The sequence below is a fragment of the Eleutherodactylus coqui genome, chromosome 4 (assembly GCF_035609145.1).
Source record: "Eleutherodactylus coqui strain aEleCoq1 chromosome 4, aEleCoq1.hap1, whole genome shotgun sequence".
Lineage (NCBI taxonomy): Eukaryota > Metazoa > Chordata > Amphibia > Anura > Eleutherodactylidae > Eleutherodactylus > Eleutherodactylus coqui.
In genome coordinates, this window is record NC_089840.1 from 59,413,567 (window position 1) to 59,432,743 (window position 19,177).

The 19,177-nt window shown below is 43.2% G+C and overlaps 1 protein-coding gene across 1 annotated transcript in view; it reads left to right on the forward strand.

Moving 5' to 3' along the window:
- TRARG1 (trafficking regulator of GLUT4 (SLC2A4) 1) overlaps positions 1-17,859 on the forward strand; it is a 45,373-nt gene extending 27,514 nt beyond the window's left edge. Inside the window, exons 2-3 of the mRNA XM_066599538.1 lie at positions 6,441-6,570; positions 12,476-17,859. Of these exons, the coding sequence (XP_066455635.1) occupies positions 6,441-6,570; positions 12,476-12,486 (141 nt within the window). The 3' untranslated portion in view covers positions 12,487-17,859. The remainder of the gene's footprint in view (positions 1-6,440; positions 6,571-12,475) is intronic.
- The last annotated feature ends 1,318 nt before the right edge of the window (positions 17,860-19,177 follow it).

Sequence of the window (19,177 nt, forward strand, 5' to 3'; positions counted from 1 at the left end):
AAGCATCTGCAGCTGAGAGAGAAAAGGTTAGTTAACCTCTGTGTTAATGGACTTCTCCAAGAGCTAATTAGCAAAAAGTGTTTAAGTTAAGGAAATGATATTGGAAGTTGCAGTTTCACAGGTGCTTTGCCCATTAAATAAAGGCACACAAAGCCTGGTTACTGACAAATCTGCTCTTCTCATAATAGATTCGTTAGTGTGAACCATACCTCAATGCAAACAACTTTCATTAATTCACAGTTAGACAAACTATACAGATGCAGAAAATCCTGCACTGTTGCTACTTTCCCCAGGAGTGGACGTCCTGTTAAGATTACTGCAAGATCCCAACTGTGAAGCATGGTGGAAGGAGCATCATGGATTGGAGCTGCTTTGCTGCCTCAGGGCCTGGATGCCTTGTGATCAATGAGACAACAATTAATTCTATAGTGGATCAAAACATTGTATAGGAGAATGTAAGGGCAGCCATCCATGACCTCAAGCTGAAGAGATGTTGAGTGATGCAACAAAATAATGGCCCAGAAAACACAAGTAAATTCACTGAAGAATGGCTGAAAAAAAAGAATTGTAATTTGGAATGCCCAAGTCAGTCCTAATCTTAATCCTATTGAGAAGCTATAGCAAGACCTGAAGAGAGCTGTGCATACAAGGCATCCCAGAAATACTTATGAACTAAAACATCTTTGTAGGGAAGATGTGCAAATCATACCTGCAGCTACAGGATACATTTGGTGGAGGTGATTGCGGCTAATGGGGGATCTACAGGTTATTAAATTCTAGGGTTCACTTATATTTTCCCTACACTGTGGATGTTTACTCAATGTTGTAAATAAAAGACATGGATGGTACAACCCTTTGTGTATTATTAGTTTAGTTAGATTGTTATCTACGTCACAATTATAGACAAACACAATCAGACCACATTATTTTAGTAATAAATGCAGAAATCCAGGTAATTGCAAAGGGGGCGCTTACTTTTTTTTGCAACTGTAAGCTATGACTTAGAGATGTAGTCAAGCCTGGCAAAGCAATTTAATATCTGAGTGTCATAAGAATGTTTGTAATGCACAGTAATTAGCCTCCCATGGCTATTGGAGGACCTGATTCTGATGCTGCTGTTGGCTCAGGGGAAGACTCATTAAAATTACCACTGGTATACATTGTTACTCCATTCTGTCCTCCTGGCTGTAGACTCTGTTAAAGCGACCCCCCAAGAGAATATATTTTTGCACAAAGAAAAAAATCATAGTTTTTTTTTTCTTAGCATTTACACAGCCGATGAGGGTGAAGTTTTACTTACTGCAACACGAGTGTATAACGGGCACATTTCTGTGTCCATAATATGGACATGTGTCCCCTGGGCCGACCGTGGATTTACTAACCCACATTGTCACTATCATTCATTCCTATGAGGGTGGCAGTTTAAGTCATTAAATCCCACAGTCTACTGGGACACACGTCCATATTACAGATGCAGAAATGCGCCCGATATAAACTCATGTGAAACTTGCCTTCAAGTGGATCTATCAGCTCTGCTGACTTGTCTTCTTTAAGTAAATACTTGCATTGCCCATAAAATAAAAATTCAGCAGCATATTTTCTTAGAACTCTATATTGCACCATTCCTCTGTTATTCCTCCTGGAAATGTATGTAAAATATTAACAACTCTTCTCAGTGGGTCATGACCATTGATACTTTAACACTGTCCACTACTCAGGGGTGAGAGTGTCAAAGTTTAAAACGACACACCCTATTAAGAAAAAGGAAATTGTGAGGGCTTATTCACACTAGCGTATATCGGCCTCCGCTTTCACGGCCAGCCGATATACGCTACCGTCTGATGCATTGGATTCCAATGCATCAAAACACACTGGCATATTCCTGTGGCGTAAAAGTGCTTGGCTGGGCGCTTTAACACCAGGCAGGAAAGATAGTCCTGGAACTATTTTCCTGGATAGACTATGGCCGCTGCTGTAGACTCCTATAGGAGCCAATGACAGCGGGCGGAGAAGGGAGGTGGGGAGAAGTTTGGCAGCGAGACTACTAAACTCCCTCCCCTTTCTCTTCTCCACCCCCTTGCCATTGTTTGCAAAGGGAGGGGCAGGGCTAAGCTTATTCCTGCCCCGCCCCCTCCCATTACAAACAGCCGCAAGGGGCAGAAAGAGGGCGGAAGCTCAGCACACTCACTCTCACCCCATCCCCGGCCAGCTTAGTAGAGCTAAGCTGTCTGTCCCTGCCTGACGGCATATACGCCGAGCCCGTACAACAGATGGTAGCGTATATATTGGCCGGCCATGAAAATGCTGTCCAATATACGCTTGTGTGAATGAGCCGTAACACCCAGTTATCAATTACATAATTTCCAGGAGAATAACAAAGGAACAGCACAATGCAGGGTTCTCAGAAACCAAGCGCCAGAAGTGTTATTTTATGAGCAATGCAAATATTTTACAGATGTCAGGATTGCTGGTGGGTCCACTTTTAGGCCCATGCAAATGCAATGTGCAGTAGGTAGGATTAATATTGCCGACCAATGCATGTAAACCTTCTTATTATTACTTTCATATTATCATCCACCACCCTCCAAAAAAAACTATTTCGAACTATAAATGAATTACAGTCAAAATAGTTTATGCTCAAAGTTCTGAATTCAGAAAGATGTTACACGAATGCTCAGAGCATGTTTGTTAAAACTGGGAAAGAAGAGTCCAACCAGGCAGATTTGGCTCAAGCAAACCATATTGATTGTACATAAAAGGTATATCAAAATGACCGAATGCAATTCTCTCCTATACTCTGATCACGCTGCATTATACTTAACGGCTCTGCTTAAGGCTAAATCATAAGTCTGTGATAACACATTTAATTAATGGAGTAAAAGCACTTATACCTGAGTATTGGAAGGATACAGTCACTGCAGCTCTAAAAGAATGGCTCTGAGAAGTAAATGCATTAAGTATCTTTGAAAAAGTAAGATGGAGAATAAAGGAGACGCAGAATCAATATATGGTGATATGGAAAAGATGGATAGATTATCAGAAATGTACCAGAATAGATTCATACGTGTAACTTTAATCGACTAGGCGTATACGGTACATGTACATTACTCTTCTACATTGTTTTACTGTGCACATTGGTTTATGTGACCTTTTTTGATACACAACTCTAACTAACTGCATTAATATTAGTTGGTTAGTGGGTTCTGATGCTGATCACTGCCAGGCCAACATTATTCTAAGGTGCACACAAGACTACCATACAACCTATCATGAAAACACAAAAATCTATCCATGTAGTATCCTGAAGATAGGTCATCCATAATTTACAACTGGGCAACCTCTCTAAGAGCTGATCCTTTAAAGTATACATAACTTTGACCTTTTAGACTAAGCTGCCATCTGTGTACATTAGGAAAACCAGTATATCTGGCCATCATATAACTTGTATCCTGTATTTTCCCCATTTCCCCCTCTGCATACTGTATATCTGATTCTCAGCTCTCTCTCAGGACTGGTGCGAGCCTAGCAGCTGTGCTGTGTTCTGTATTCTGTACGCAGAAAACTACAGATCCTGCTCTGTAACTGTCTGCAACACACACATAATATCATCATGTCGGGCAGAGTACATGACTGAACAGTGGAAATGTCATTTAAGTAGCTAAAAACACAGTAAACAGCTTACTATTATCTGCAGGCAGCATGTATGTGAGTTTCTCCTTCTCTCCTTCCTTCTGCACTCTATAAAATTTAATAAATACCTTGACTCATCTTCTGCTGTTGGCATGTCTCCTGTCAATCATTTGACAACAGGCACTGGACAGTAACCCCTAATCAACTTCTCAGTGCACCTATATAACAATAATGTGCCCACTGTGGTCCCATTGTGTAACAGTGCCCCTACTATGTCTGCAGTAAGTAATAGTGCCCCCTCTGTGGTCCTACAAAGTAATAGCGCAGCCTTTGTGGTCCCACCAAGTAATAGTGCCCCCACTGTGGACCCACTAAGTTATAGTGCCCTCACTGTAGTTCTCACTAAGTAATAATACCCTCGCTGTTGTCCCACTAAGTAATAGTTCTCCCGTTGTGGCCCCATTATGTAATAGTGACCCCCTTTGTGGCCACAATTAGTAATAGCGATGCCTCTGTGTCCCCATTTAGTAGCGGGACACTGCCTATGGCCCCTTACAATTGATATAGGACCCCCTCTGCAGCATGTAAATTTCTGCTGTGGATTTCACCACTTATATGTAGGTTCATGAAATCTACAGCAAAAACTGTAGGCGGATTTTTGTAGATTTTTCTGCCTTGCGCGGCTTTGTTAAATAAATGTGTTGTGTCTGAGCAGTATGCTAGTCTAGGGCTGTATTCCACCAAACTACATATGCATGTTAGTTACTACGGTATATTCCCGCTACTGAACTATTCACATCATGAATCTTATGCACCATTTGTATCTCTCCGTGCTGAACTCGGTATGAACTTTCCACTAGATTACGTAAGATAAATGAAATCCAAGGCACCGGAGTATCCGAATAAGACTCAGCGTTTATTAGATAAGGATTACACATGTTAAGGTTTTGGCTTCATATAGCCTTTATCAAGCCTAGTATAACACTGAACTAACCAACATACAAGGACAATTCGATGTTGTTGCCAACCTCACCTCTAATTCTCACTGGGAGATGCCCTCTATTATAATGGAAACTGTAATGTCACATCATGCAGCATAAAAGATGAGCGATGAAGACCACGCTCATCGGGCAGTTTAAACAGCCGCCGTTCAATAGCGAACGGCGGCTGTGTTATGTGAGTGAAGAGAGGCGGGGGAGCGAGAGGAGAGAACTCTCCTGCACTGCCCCCCCCCCCCTGCTGGCCACTCCGTGTGCGAGCCAGCTGTGCTAGCTTCCGGGAGAGCAGGGATACAGGGATAAGTGTCGGGCATCGTTTGCCCGACACTCGTCCAGTGTAAATGGGCCTTTACAGCCCCCTGCAGTCTATTCTGTGTACTGGCTTGCCACAAGAATATAGCATTAAAAAAATTAAAGACTGACATAATGCAGTAGGGCTTCTTTCACACGAGCGAATAGTGGCCAGCGTTTTCACGGCCGGCCAATATATGCTTCCATCTGGGGCATAAAAGCTCGTGAACGGGCACACAAATCTAACGTTTGTGTGCCTGTTCACACGGCATTGGGCCCGGTGCATATGCAGGCTCACCTCTCGTCTCCTCCCCGCTCGTTCTTTGCAATGGGAGGGGGCGGGCAGGAGCGGAGCTAAGCGGCAGCCTGCCCCGCCTTCTCCCATTGATGGCAGTGAACAATGGGCGGGGAGAGGGCAGTAGATTAGCTCCGTCCATGTCTCGCCTCTTGTCCATAGCCATCAATGGGAGGAGGCAGGGCGGGCCGCCGTTGAGCTCAGCCCCTGCCCGCCCCTTTCCATTGTACAGAACGAGCAAGGAGGAGACGAGAGGTGAGCCTGCATGGGGGAAGGGGGGAGTAGAGCAGAGGAAGGGAGTTTAGCTGCCACGCTGCTAAACTTCCTCCCACCTATGGCCGCTGCTATGGGCTCCCATAGGAGCCCATGCAGCGGCAGACATATTCCGGCCCAAAAGATAGTTCCTATAAAGAAGCCTTCAACCGAGAAGAACTGAAGCTCAAAAAATCTCACTGAAATCAAGGAGAAGTAAAACAGCACTTTTTCCCGATTTGCTGCTCTGACCGAACAGCAGAATGGAAAACAAAAACATTGATGTGAATGAGCCCTAACTGCTATAATTACACTAATTAGTGGCCTTAAGAGCTCATGCAACCACCATATTGGAGCTTTTAGACCAAGCCATAACAGAGTTGCCATAGAGGTCCATCCATAGGTCCATTACTGTACCTCCATGTGTCTCCGATTTTCAGAAAATGTGGCGTGCTCTATGGGACTCTGTATACACGAACAGATTCCTGCAAGCCTGCTCCTCCATGCAGAGTAGCATGAGCCTTTCTAGATAATTGAATATTCAATCTAAAGTACAGTATGCTAAAGGAATCAACAGGTTCAATAATTGCAGCTACAGCACATCAGTTATACAGCAGGCATATCTGTAAACCCCAGATGAGGTAGGCTGGAGCGAATCAAACGGAGTGTCCTGTAATTGGATGATTCTGTTGAGTCCTGTAATTCTCCTTTTTTCGGGTTTGACTTGATGCAGTTTTTAGCCTCTTGCCGTTTCTCAATAAAAGCTGCAATTGAACTGCAATACAAACTTCTCTATAAAACTACAAAAAAAGTTGTAAAAGGACATCTGAAGAACAAAAACAGAGACATGAGAAGTTACAATATGTCATAAACTGCATCATATACATAAGAAGGGAGACGTGTCTGTATGTAGTCACTGTTGCTACTTAGTAACATTAGTTTTTCTTACTCTTTTTTTCCCCACATGTCACTAGTCACGGAACAGCTTGCAGCAGGGAGATATGGATGGAGCCCGGAGATTGGGGCGCTTGGCCAGACTACTGAGTGTTGTATCTATCTTGCTGGGAACTGTCATTATCATCCTCTTTATCCTCAGTTTAACAGGTAAGAAGTTGAATATCTTCAAGTTTCTTAAGATTTGTCAGAGGCTTCATATATTATCAGAAATATAATATGCCAAACCTCCCATGCAGCAGGGCAACAGAATTGCTTCGGGTGGTCTTGTCTGCTATGGTATTCTCAGGCTCCAACAGGAGTTGTGTACCAAGAACTTTTATGCAAATGTCAATTACCAAATATCAAAACTATACATGCAGGTTCCTTGTAAATTACATTATCGTAGTTATTGAAACTGTCACATTACAGAAACGCATCATTGGAACAGCATATTAGTTTTAGTAGTTCTATTATTAGTTAGATGGCGATCATTGGCATGCCGTCAAGGTACATTATCCTACCAAAAGTAATTGGATACATGAGTAAGAATCAAAAGTAGTATCTATTTCCACATGTTAACACTTAGTGGGAACTCCTTTGGCACTAATGACATCAGATACTTTCCATGGCATATTTTCTACTAACGTCTGATACACTTCAGCTGGTCTTTCCCTTCATTCATCCTGCAAACATCTGGTGAGTTCTCTCAAAGAAGATGGATGCTGTTCATATTTCCTGACCCAACGTTCCAGTTCATCCCAATGATGATCAGAAGGGTTCAGGTTGGGACTCTGTGCAGCCACTCCAATCATGGAACATCCATATCCTCAAATCAACGTAACACAGCATTGAATTTGTGACAAGGCACGTTGTCTTGTTGGAAGTACTGTTGATCATTCCCAGAGTATTACCACATTGTGAGCAGCACATTATTGTCTAGGATGTCACAGTACACCTCCGTGTTCATGGTTCCAACCAATGGACCAAGACGATGCCATGTAAACCATCCCCAGACCATATCGGAACCCCCACAGTAATTAACTGTTGCCACAAGACACTCAGGTGCATCCATCTGATATGAAGATGGAGAAGTGTGATTCGCCACTCCATACAATGTTCTCCCATGTCCAATGGTGACGACCTTTGCATAATTGTAGATGGGCTGATGTATAATGCTTCATGATGAACAGCTTTTGTGCAGAAGCATAATCTGTATATCCGATAGCATGCAGCTCCCATCACAAACTATGGCTGACACCTCCAAGGGTCTGCATCTTATGTAGCATGGGTTAGGATGCTAATAAGACACGATGCATTCTACTGATAGGGGGGTCCAAATGCCTTTGGTAGGACAGTGTGTTCCAAGTTATGCAAAAACACTATAGACATCATACATTTATATAGACAATCAAAATACAAACATGAAAATGATATTAACTAAAGATGAGCGAACACCAAAATGTTCGGGTGTTCGTTACTCGAAACGAACTTCCCGCGATGTTCGGGTGTTCGTTTCAAATAACGAACCCCATTGAAGTCAGTGGGCGACCGGAACATTTTTGTATTTCGCCGATGCTCGCTAAGGTTTTCATGTGTGAAAATATTGGCAATTCAAGAAAATGATGGGAACGACACAGCAACGGATAGGGCAGGCGAGGGGCTACATGTTGGGCTGCATCTCAAGTTCACAGGTCCCACTATTAAGCCACAATAGCGGCAAGAGTGAGACCCCCTGAGCCAATCAGAGGCAGCCCTCACTCACCCATTCATGAATTCATGAATGGGTGTGAGTGAGGGCTGGCCTCTGATTGGTCAGGCTGTGACCAATCAGAGGCATCTTATTCAGCAGGCGGGGATTTTAAATCCCCGGCTGCTGAATACTACTCACAGCTGTTCAGAGCAGTTCAGGAGAACTGCAGCCTGCCGCGCTGAACTCCGTCTGCCGGCACCAGGTGAGTATATATATATTTTTTATTTTTACACATTTCTGGATGAATTGCAGGGAAGGGCTTATATATTTAAGCCCTTTCCGACAATTCATCCCGCGATCGCCGGCAGCCCATTGCATTCAGTGGAGTCGGCTGTATTGCCGGTTCCATTGAATTCAATGGGCAAACATCGTTCTTCTCTGTCACAGCTGTTACAGCTGTGGCAGAGAAGAAGGATTTGTCTTCTATATGTTCTCAATGGGGTTGGCGCTGCTGCTGCCGGCCCCATTGAGCGCATATAGAAAAGATTTCTCAGGGAAGAAAGTTAAAGTAACCCGAACATCCGAACATCGTGTGGTGTTCGTTACGAATAACGAACATCCCGAACACCCTAATATTCGCCCGAGCATCAAGCTCGGACGAGTACGTTCGCTCATCTCTAATATTAACCCTTTCCAATCCACTGTCTGCCGTCTAAAGACATTCTGATTGAAGGCTGTACAGCTCTGATGTCGAAAGACATCCAGCCAGGTATTCTTACTGTATATTACTGGTCACTCTGTTGTTGGGGGCCTGTCCAGCATGTTTCATACCACAGTACTGGCTCTAGCCAGCAGATGGCGCCATTGTATAATGGCAGAAAGAGAAAGCCCCCTAGGAAACCCTGAATCCAAAATTGGTTTGCAAAGGGTTAATTGACAAAAATAAGGCTCTCCCATATACACAAATGAATCAATCATGTTGATGTACTAGAATATTTAATGTTCCTTGTGACCACACAACATATTCAGGGCTCATTCACACAGGCGTATGGAGTTGTGGTCCATGAAATGCGCATCGTTTTCACGGACTGAAGTTGTGCATATTCCCTACCTATTGTGATATTTTTTTGTTGCACGTATTCATTATTTGTGCATGTGTAAATATGGATATATCATGTGTATTCATTGCATATTTACCCACTGTGGTGCACGCAAAAATGCATACGCCCTTGCGAAAGAGCCCTAATGGGCTATTTCAGTCGATAGTATGGACCAAAATAGGACATGCTGCATTTTTTCTCGTGAGTGAAAAATACATATCTGATTAACCGTTGCAAATCAATGGGGTTTCAGCTCTCCATATTATGCACATAATACAGAGTGCAAATACACCCATGTGAATGAGCAATCACGGTTACAAGCCCGCAGCCTCATGTGTTTATATCTTTTTTATGTCTAGCAATGTAAAGGAATTCTGTCAACAAGTTCATGCTGCCCGAACCGCAGGAGGCATGAAGCGGCGACAGGGAACCTTGTTGCCTCCATGGGTGTTATATTCAGAAATGCTGCAATGTTTCAGAATAAATGCACTTTGAAGTTTGAGTCAGAGCTGAGCTCCGAGTCACAAGGATCAGCCGCACCGACTTCTCCCCGCCTAATGCATGAAGACTGACAGCTCCCTTCCTATACACAAAAGGGGAGATAGCGGTCTCTCTGCAAGATGCGGGAAGGAAGAGGCCAGTATGGCCCACTACAGCATTTTAGAATAAAGCACCTATAGGGACAACAGGCAACCCTGTCCCTCGTGGTTCGGGCAGCATGAACCGGATGACAGAATTTAAAGGGTTATTCTCATCAAAGACATTTATGGCATATCCACAGGATTCATAGATACAGGTATTACTTCTAGGAACCACATCTATGTCTAAGGGCTTATTCACAGGAGCGCATATCAGCCACCGTTTTCACAGCCGGCTGATATACGCTACCAATCTGAGCTGTCTTTCCCCTTCCCTCCCCTTTGCCAGTTCTCTGCCTCTCTCCTCCCCTCCAGCTGTTTGCAATGGGAGGGGGCAGAGCTAAGCTTCCACCCCCTCTCCACCCCTTGTTCAAAGCCAGCAATGAGAGGGGTATGCGGCGGAGCTCAGTTCCACCCCGCCCCCTCCTATTGCAAACAGCCGGAGGGGAGGAGAGAGGCAGAGAGCTGGTGAGGCGGGGGGGACAGCTCAGATGGTAGAGTATATCTGCAACCGTGAAAACGACGCCCACCATATGCTCTTGTGAATAAGCCCTAAAACCGAGTTCTACTGACCATTCCCCCACTGGGTGAGATTGCTACCGGTCACCACATCCAGGTGGAGAATGAATGGCAAAGTGTCTAAAATTGTCTATAGTTCTCTGCTTTCACTTCTATAGCAATTATGGACACACCTGAGAATGCTTGTTTGTCTGTTTCCGTAACTCCCATTGAACAGAATGTTGGGAACCTCACATGTGGAGACACCTCCACATTCATTTTCCACTTGGGTGTAGTAGCAAGCAATAACCTCACCAGGTGGGTTGGGTAGTCAGCGGAGATGGGAATACTCATTGAAAACACAAATAAGGCTATGCTCATGCTTGCATTTTTCGTTTCTCTGTATCTGTTCCATTGTGGGAGCAGCTAAGCGGGGGAAAAATGCTTCGGTTTTTGTGGCCATAGACATGGTTGAAACTGAAGACCTTCCATTTCAATGTGTTCATCAATTTTGCATCGCCATTCCGTTTTTAAAACAGAACCAAAATGAATCCATTTTTTTATATTACTGTTAAGTTGCTTTCGTTTTTCATTTCCGTTTTTTTACCGTTTAGCTGCTCCCACAATGGAATAGCGAGCCGGAAACAAAATTAAAAAAACAACTTGTGTGAACATGGCTTAAAAAACATTTTGTAGGTTCTATAAAAATGCTTCCTAGTATGCAAAAAAGTGTCATCCATATTCTTTCTTCACCTCTTGTATTACTTTATGATTAAAAGGGTTGTGCCATTAGACACAACTCTTTTCAGAATGTGACACCTGCGGCCAACTGCTGGGCAGAGGAAGTATAGTATGGTATTACATAACAGCCATTTAGATAAATGGCTGTCCTGTAATACAAGGATGGCTGAAAGTCCACCAGACCGGGAGCTGCTGTTACATAACGGCTCTCCATTCTGGCTCTTCGGGAGGGGTCCAAGTGAGGGAACACGTAGCGGAAATGGGGAGTAATTTCTGCAGGTGGAAATCCGCACCAAAACCTAGACAAAATTCCGAGGCAAAAACCACAACAAAATCGGCACCATTGCATGATGGAAGCAAACACTTCTTTTTGGGGTCTGTCTTTCCCACTGGAAAATCAGTGATGCTAAAGTGGCACAACTGTGCAGTCTTGTGATCGTCATTCAACATTTGCGGCACCGTCATTTGGCAGTCCTCTATAACCACTTGGAAGGCTTCTTTGGTTCGTTCTCGCATGACATTTGGCCTTCTTTGAAATGTCCACCACTAATGCACGTTTTCCATATCCATGACCTCTTCACTGCGTTTCTCGTGCAACTGACCATAAATGCCAATGGGCGCCATTCCACACAGGTGAAGAAAACATATGATTACACGCTGTACTTGGAACATGAACGTCACCATTTTAAGCATGCAATATGTTTCTAACTCCAGCCGCTGTCACGTGGGTTCTCTGTACAATGAAAAAGGTTTGGTATCATGTTAGCCAGTAGAGCAAAATGTGATTGTTCCCAGCTAGAGAAATCTGAGGAAGGACTTTAAGAGGTTCGAAAGCTCGCTATACAATGAGGTATTTTTGTTAGCCATTTAAAAGTATTATATCTTCAAGATAACTTGGTTTCTCTTGCCGAGAACAATCACATTTTGGTTCTGTGTACTGGATGGTGCCGCCATTTGTCTCATTTATTCCTGAAGAATACCCCTGTCATCTAAAATATATCCCATGTTTCTATCTGCTCCTAAAAAATAAAGCCCTATGAACAAGAGCGGGATGGTTGCTTCTGACATCTTGCTAAACTGGAAGCAAATCTCAAGTGTCCTATCATCAGTGGTTCTCCTCCAATTAGCATGAACTAGCAGGTTCTACTTCAGAGGGATGTTCATCTGGCATTCTACATGAGTGTCCATGGCCATCTTATAGACGCTCTTGTTTGATGTATCACTGGCTACTTCCAAGTCATGAAAACTGTCTCTTAGAATATATCACATTATTGCTCATGCCCCAGTGGAAACAATTTACTTCAATGGTGTTCTCCAATCCTTTAGAAGTGAGACTAATGCATTTAGCTTAATGCCTTCCTCAAACATTTCTCTGCTGTAATTACCACTGCTTACTTCTCTTACAGTTTTCCACTAAGATTTGCTGATGATCTGGGGCTCAGACGGAAATCCAGAAATGGCCTGCCTTATCGTTTCCTTCAGTTTTTAACCTCTTCATTGCAAAAAGGCCCTTCTATTTTGGAGGCTGGCTGGAGGAAAGAACAGGCACAGCTCTTCCCAAGGTCCAAGGGATTGCATGCAGCACTTTACACGCCCTTGGGAATTGAGAGAGATGCAGGAGAACAGCACAAAATGAGAGGGACTTGCAAAAGGGGAAAAAGAAAGTTGCCTTGCAGTTGCCCTCCTATCCTAAAAAAAACCCTACAGATGGACAATTTATGGAGGGTCATCTGGGGACTGGCAATCAGGTGATAGCACAACTCCTTTTTTATTTCCAGCTTTTGTATCAAAGGAATGAAAGCTATTGTCTGTATTAAATAATAAAGCTGAAAACTGCCATATATAGGGTTGCGATTAGGAAAGAACTTGACACTACATTGTGCTGTGTGACCTCCCCCTGTTTTGGATGATGCTGCTTCCTCGCTGACAAAATGGAACAGGACTTTTAATCTCTTTTTTAGCATTTTTCATGGGTTGTTTGAAAATACAACATATACAGAAAACTGCAGCTAACCATTTGCATGGTTGCTTGCTCTCTCGAAGCACCTCCTCTTCTCCTTTGCTTGCAGCAGACTGGCGCTGTGACATTCATACAAGTCAAGGGGTTATTGACACGGGTTGGCTTCTACAAAGAGCATACTTGGCATTTGTAGGAAATGACCCAGATACTGTATATGCAGTAGTTATATATAGCTAATGCTGCTAGTAATTCTTTCTTTAAAAGTTCGGTCAAAGATCATAGCCACCGAAATGCAAGGCATCAAAAGACACGTCTCAGGAGATAGGAACATGATCTCACATGAAGATTTAGGAAGCCCACAAGTTCTACTGCTTTTTACCCAACCCAATGAGGTGATAGAGTTTCACTAGACTTGAAGGATATTGATATGAAAAAGAAATATAAGCCCACCAGTCCACTATTATAGCAAATTGAAGTGTCCAAGGATATTGAAGCCAATATATAGCACCAATTAACCCTTTCCAATCCACTGTCTGACGTCTTCAAAACATTCTGATTGAAGGCTGTACAGCTCCGATGTCGGAAGATATCCAGCAGGTTATTCTTACTGTATATTACTGGCCGCTCTGTTGTTGGGTCCTCTCCAGCATGTCCAATACCGCAGTACTGGCTCTAGCCAGCAGATGGCGCCATTGTATAATGGCAGAAAAAGAAATCCCCCTAGGAAAATCCTGAATCCAAAATTTGATTGCAAAGGGTTAATAATGGTTCAACAATGACATCTTCTGATATCTCCATAAGCAAGAACATTTAGATGAGTCGCTATTAGATCCTCCAAGTTACTAATATCCCAAGAACCATGTCCTTAACTTATATATCAGACAGAAAAGTTATATAAGTAAGTTACACATCTTTTATCTGTTAGGTCACCAACAAAAGGCCATTTTAATGATTTGGATGCGGTAATACACTTTTATCTTGCATTGATACTCCTACGTTGGGCTACTTATGACAACAGAATATCAACATAGCCAGAAAGGCCATTAAAAGCTAGTGTGAGCTATAAGTTCTCTTTAATGACTTTTTAATGAGCAAAACAGTCATTTAAAATACATTTAGCTCTACACAATAACATTTCAAAAAGTTCTAAATATTTTATTGATCTATCCTTTGGATTTCTTATGCATCCTGCAGTGTTTTTGCAGCTTCTGACACATAGAGGTGGCAGTGATGATAAATTAGCAAGAACATGCTCTCTCATAGGCTCCAATCATCTCACCCAGATTAGAAGAGACGTAATTTAATAAATCAAAAAAATGACCCCTTAGGCTCTGTTGTAGATTCCATCGATGGGAAGAATGATGGAGACCTCGGTGAAACCTGACAGACCCCATTATAAGTCAATGGAGTCCATCAGGCACAAGTGGTGTCAGCTGAGTGATGGATTTGGTGGTTTTTGTTATAAACGGAAACCAAAACCCTGATTAAGGGTGCGTTCTCACATTTTTGTTTTGCTGCAGATTTTGGAGCAGATCTGCATCAGATTTCACCCTTGCAATTGAATTCAGATTGAAGGGGTTAAATCTTTGCACCAAAATCTATGACAAAATCTGCAGTAAATCAGCGATGTGTGAATGCATCCTTAAACAGGAACATGATTAGCAAACTCTACCATGTTAAAGTATTGTGCATTTACATATCTCGAACCTCAGATTGTCAAACTGGTATGTGCAGGAGTCAGGAACGAGTATACAGTCAATCACCATTTTTGTCCTCTACGCTGAATTTTACTTGTATTTTAGACGTTCCCTCAGTGTAAAATCTACAAGATGCATAATTTATAGCAACATTCTCTGTGCTGAAAAACCACTTAAAAGCTCACACAGCCCGGACAAAGCTAAACACTGTCCTACAAACATAATGTATGCCTAATAACATAATCCAATTTGCAAGATAAGCCACAAAGTTGTGAGCTGAGCCAATCTGACATTACAGTATTTTTCATATATGTCGATCATTTCCATTATCTCTAGAGCCGGCACTTGGTGAGCAGGTACAATAATAGTGATTGACGTGTGCTAAAAAGTGACGTCTAGTTGGAACTCAGGTCAGGAATAAGCCATGCTGCTGATGATTGCCAAATATCTTCATCGCTGACATCGTTTATGATTTCCAGTATTGTTATTGTATGGTTTTATTATGTGTGTATTCACTACGCAACATTCAGAATTCAAGTCACGTCTGAGTAGACAATCTTCAGCACAAGTGCAAAAATGTGATTATTCATTGCTCCACTCATATGCATGGTGGCTGGTCAGAAGGAGTGAGGTAAGCTTTCCTGCGGGCTAAGGCTTTATTCACACGGGCGTATATCGGCCAGGTTTTGAAGGCCGGCCGATATACGCTACCCATCTGATGCATTGGTTTCCAATGCATCAGTTCAGATGGGCGTATTCCCGATGCGTAAAAACGTCTGGCCGGCAAAGATAGCGCATACAGTGTGCATTTCGGATGGACGTTTTTACGCTGGCCGGAAAAGATAGTTCTGGAACTACCTTCTGGCCGGAATATGGCGGCGGCTCCCACAGACTGTTATGGGAGCTGTCAGAGAAGGGAGGTGGGAGGGAGTTTAGCAGTGTGTCTGCTAAATTCCCACCCCCTTCCCTCCACCCCTTGCCGGCAATGGGAGGTGGCAGGACGGGGCGGGAGCTAGTGTGCTAAGCCCCAACCCCACTCCCTCCCATTCCTGGCAGCTGACAATGGGCGGAAGTTTACACATTAGCTCCTGCCCCCCTCCCCTTGCGGAGAGCCGGCGACGGAGCGGTGAGGGGGAGGCAGTTTAGCAGAGCTAAACCTTCTATCCCGCCTGACGATATTCTGGGTGCAGCGTTTAATCGCTGCACTCGGCCGTCTGAACAGGCGTTAAACCGGGAGTTGCAGTCTTGACTTGGTCACGGCTGCTTCTCGTTCACATGATTTTCGGCTACGCTGTGGTCGAGATACGGACAGCCGAAAACCTTCACGCCCATGTGAATGAAGCCTTAGGCAGTGGTTTCAAAATGCACCCCCTCTTGTCCCTAAGGTTCAGCATCATCACTGTTTGACAATCATTAATTTAATTGTACCATGTTCCATTATTCCCCACCAGTGCCATTATACAACAATTGTAAAAGAGTGAAAGGCAGAGAATGAAAAAACTCTGCAAATCGTGCCCACTTCCCTTAAAAGGGTTGTTGCATTTCTAGCTGTTTTGCTACAGGAAGTGGACAGCTCCATACATTGCACAGTAGCCCAGGTTAGTAGAGACCTATTAAAGTGAGTAGGACTCAGCCTGCAGTACCAACGCTGGCCACTGTACAATGTATGGAGCTGCCCACTTCCTGCAACAAAACAGCTAGAAGTGGGGCAACCCAATTAACCGTGCATTAAGTGACTATCTACTCCACAGTCTGCCCCTGGTGTTTGAGTTTAGAGGTTATCACCCACTCCTTTCCTTGTTCTTTCATATCTATTAGTACTATAGTTATTGGGAGCAGCGATAGACCTTGGATAGATGGCATGATTTATATTTACATATAGATAAGTACTGGTGTTTATGAGAACAAATGAGCTTAGGGCTTTCATATAAGAAAAACATATATGAAAGACTTGAACAACATGGCTGCTTTCTTCCAAAACAGCGCTACACTTCTTCACAGGTTATGTGTGGTATTGCAGCCAGGCTCCATTCACAATAGACTAGTGCTGCAATACCTGGCACATGCCATAGATAGGTAGGGGCTGCAAGAAAGCAACCATGTTATTCTAGTTGTGTACAACCCCATTAACCCCTACCACCCCGGAGGTCTATTGCTGCGCTGCTGAAAGCTGCCTGCTCTGCTGTTATGTCATATGTATTTTGTTATGCCACAGTATTTAAAAAATGTCATTGTACAATATTTTGTTCGACATGCAATGTGCATTCGATTCTCCAAAATTTCACTCCCTTATCAGTATTTAGCTAAAAATGTTTGTGTATCTCTTATAACAATTCGAGCCTGTTGACCTTTTCCTCCCCTCCAACAGTAATTTAGAGACCATAAAACTTTCACTCCGCTATCAGTGCCTAGACAAAAAAAGTTTGTTTTCTGTTTTGCAGAACTCCTTTTAAGTGCGAACCAATCACATCCATATCTGTGCCTTGTCATAAGTATGTATGTTATAAGTGTGTATAAATATGCATGCCTCTTCAGATCCAATCCATTTAAGCCGGAAGAAGTACCCTGCGTTGGTACGAAAGCTCGCTATTATTACATCATGTATTTTTGTTAGCCATTAAAAGGTATCATATCTACAAGATTACGTCGTTTCTCTTGCTGAGAACAATCACATTATGCCCCTTTCAGTAACTCCTCTAATCTCTGTAATCAGCAACTTTTTTTTTCTTGCTGATTAGAGAAGACACTTAATGGAGACATAGCAGGAAAGTATTTATGATGAAATGCGGTGCAATGCAGGTAGGGCATCATGCCATGAGACTAGAAGCTACGTGGCCGTGCTCCAACCCTCGCTAAGAAGTGGCATGGCCATTAAGCATTTGCATAAAACCCCCCCACAATTCTCCTCTAGCGTACACAGCTGACCTTCCCCGGATAATGAGGTCCTTCCTAGAGTCTTATATCACTCAATCAACAAACAGTAGCATGCAGAAATCCCACACTGACTCCCTCTTGCCAAAAGACAAGGGCATGTTATTAGGAATATATATACAGAAATGTAGGGGAGGAGGTGAGGGATTGAATGCATTCCATTTTGTATTTTTGGCATGAACGAAATAAAGTTTGACAATGCATGGGCCACTTGTCTTGGGTCTAATCTTTTTGCTCGCCCATAGGGTGACAGCCGTAAAGAGCTTGGTTTGCCCTTTATTTAAGAGACACTTCTGCAGGATGGTTTTGGCAGCTTCACCAAGGAGAGAATGTGCATCGGGATGGTTGAACATGCTGGAAACTGGCCAGGATTACAATATATCAATGGTGAAAAATGAGATGAAACAAGGAGCAGGTTGTGCTCACAGGAGGGGAACATCCATCAAGCTGGGTTTCCTGAGTATTAGTCTTTGCACTTCAGGTAGCTTCCAATTTCACAGAGAACTGTCATCCAACCCAAGGAAGTTTAAGTTACCCAATCAAACTATAAATTATTCTATTAAACATTATAGCTTCAAAGCTATTGTTACAGATCTAAGACATCATGAAAGCTGCTAGCTACTTGAAAGCGAGCCTCCGGTTTTAGCAGAAAATTCTGTCCTTGGACCAGAAGGGTTGGGGTTATATATTACCGGCACTTGTTCTTATCGGATCTGCCAGTTGTGGTCCCGGTTTTTAGCCATTGAAGATTAGTGCTCTCTATCTAGCTAATGCACACTGTGCATTGTTCTCTGGTTGCTACTGCTGATCATGTGAGCAGTGCTAACTAATCAGAGAGCAGGTGCAGTGCATTGGTAGTCAAACATGACCAATGAACTATGGGGATTATGTAGTTTGAGAATTGTATTGGCTATCATGGACAGACAGAAATGGGACTCAAAACCGGTAGACCGAATGGGTGGCAGAGAAGAATAACTGCAGGTAATATACCATCCACCACCATCCTGGGACAGAGTTTTGTCCCAAAACTGGAAAAAAAAGAAAAAGTGGCATGGCTAAGAGGAATAGTAAAATGCATCACATTTCTTAATGAGTTTTTGAAAAGGGGCACCATGGTGGCTCAGTCTTCAGCACTGTTGCCTTGCAGCAGTGGGGTCCTGGGTTCAAATCCCACAGAAGGCAACAGCTGCATGGAGTTTGTATGATCGCTCCATGCTTGCATGGGTTTACTCCAGGTAGTCCAGCTTCCGCCCACACTCAAAACCATACTAATAGGTGAGCTTCAATGGGGTTATCAAGTGATGTACAGTGCTGTGGAATAAGCACACACCATATAAATGTGGAAAATTAAAAAAAGACTATTGTTTTTTTGTTTTTTTTAAAAATGCTACTATTTGCCTCTTTAAGCTTACAGCTCTGGCTTTTACAAGCTGCCAGCACATGACACGTAGTTGGCATCACCACTTAGCATCGAGCCATGATAATAGTACAGCATGTACGCCACATGACCACTGGTTCGT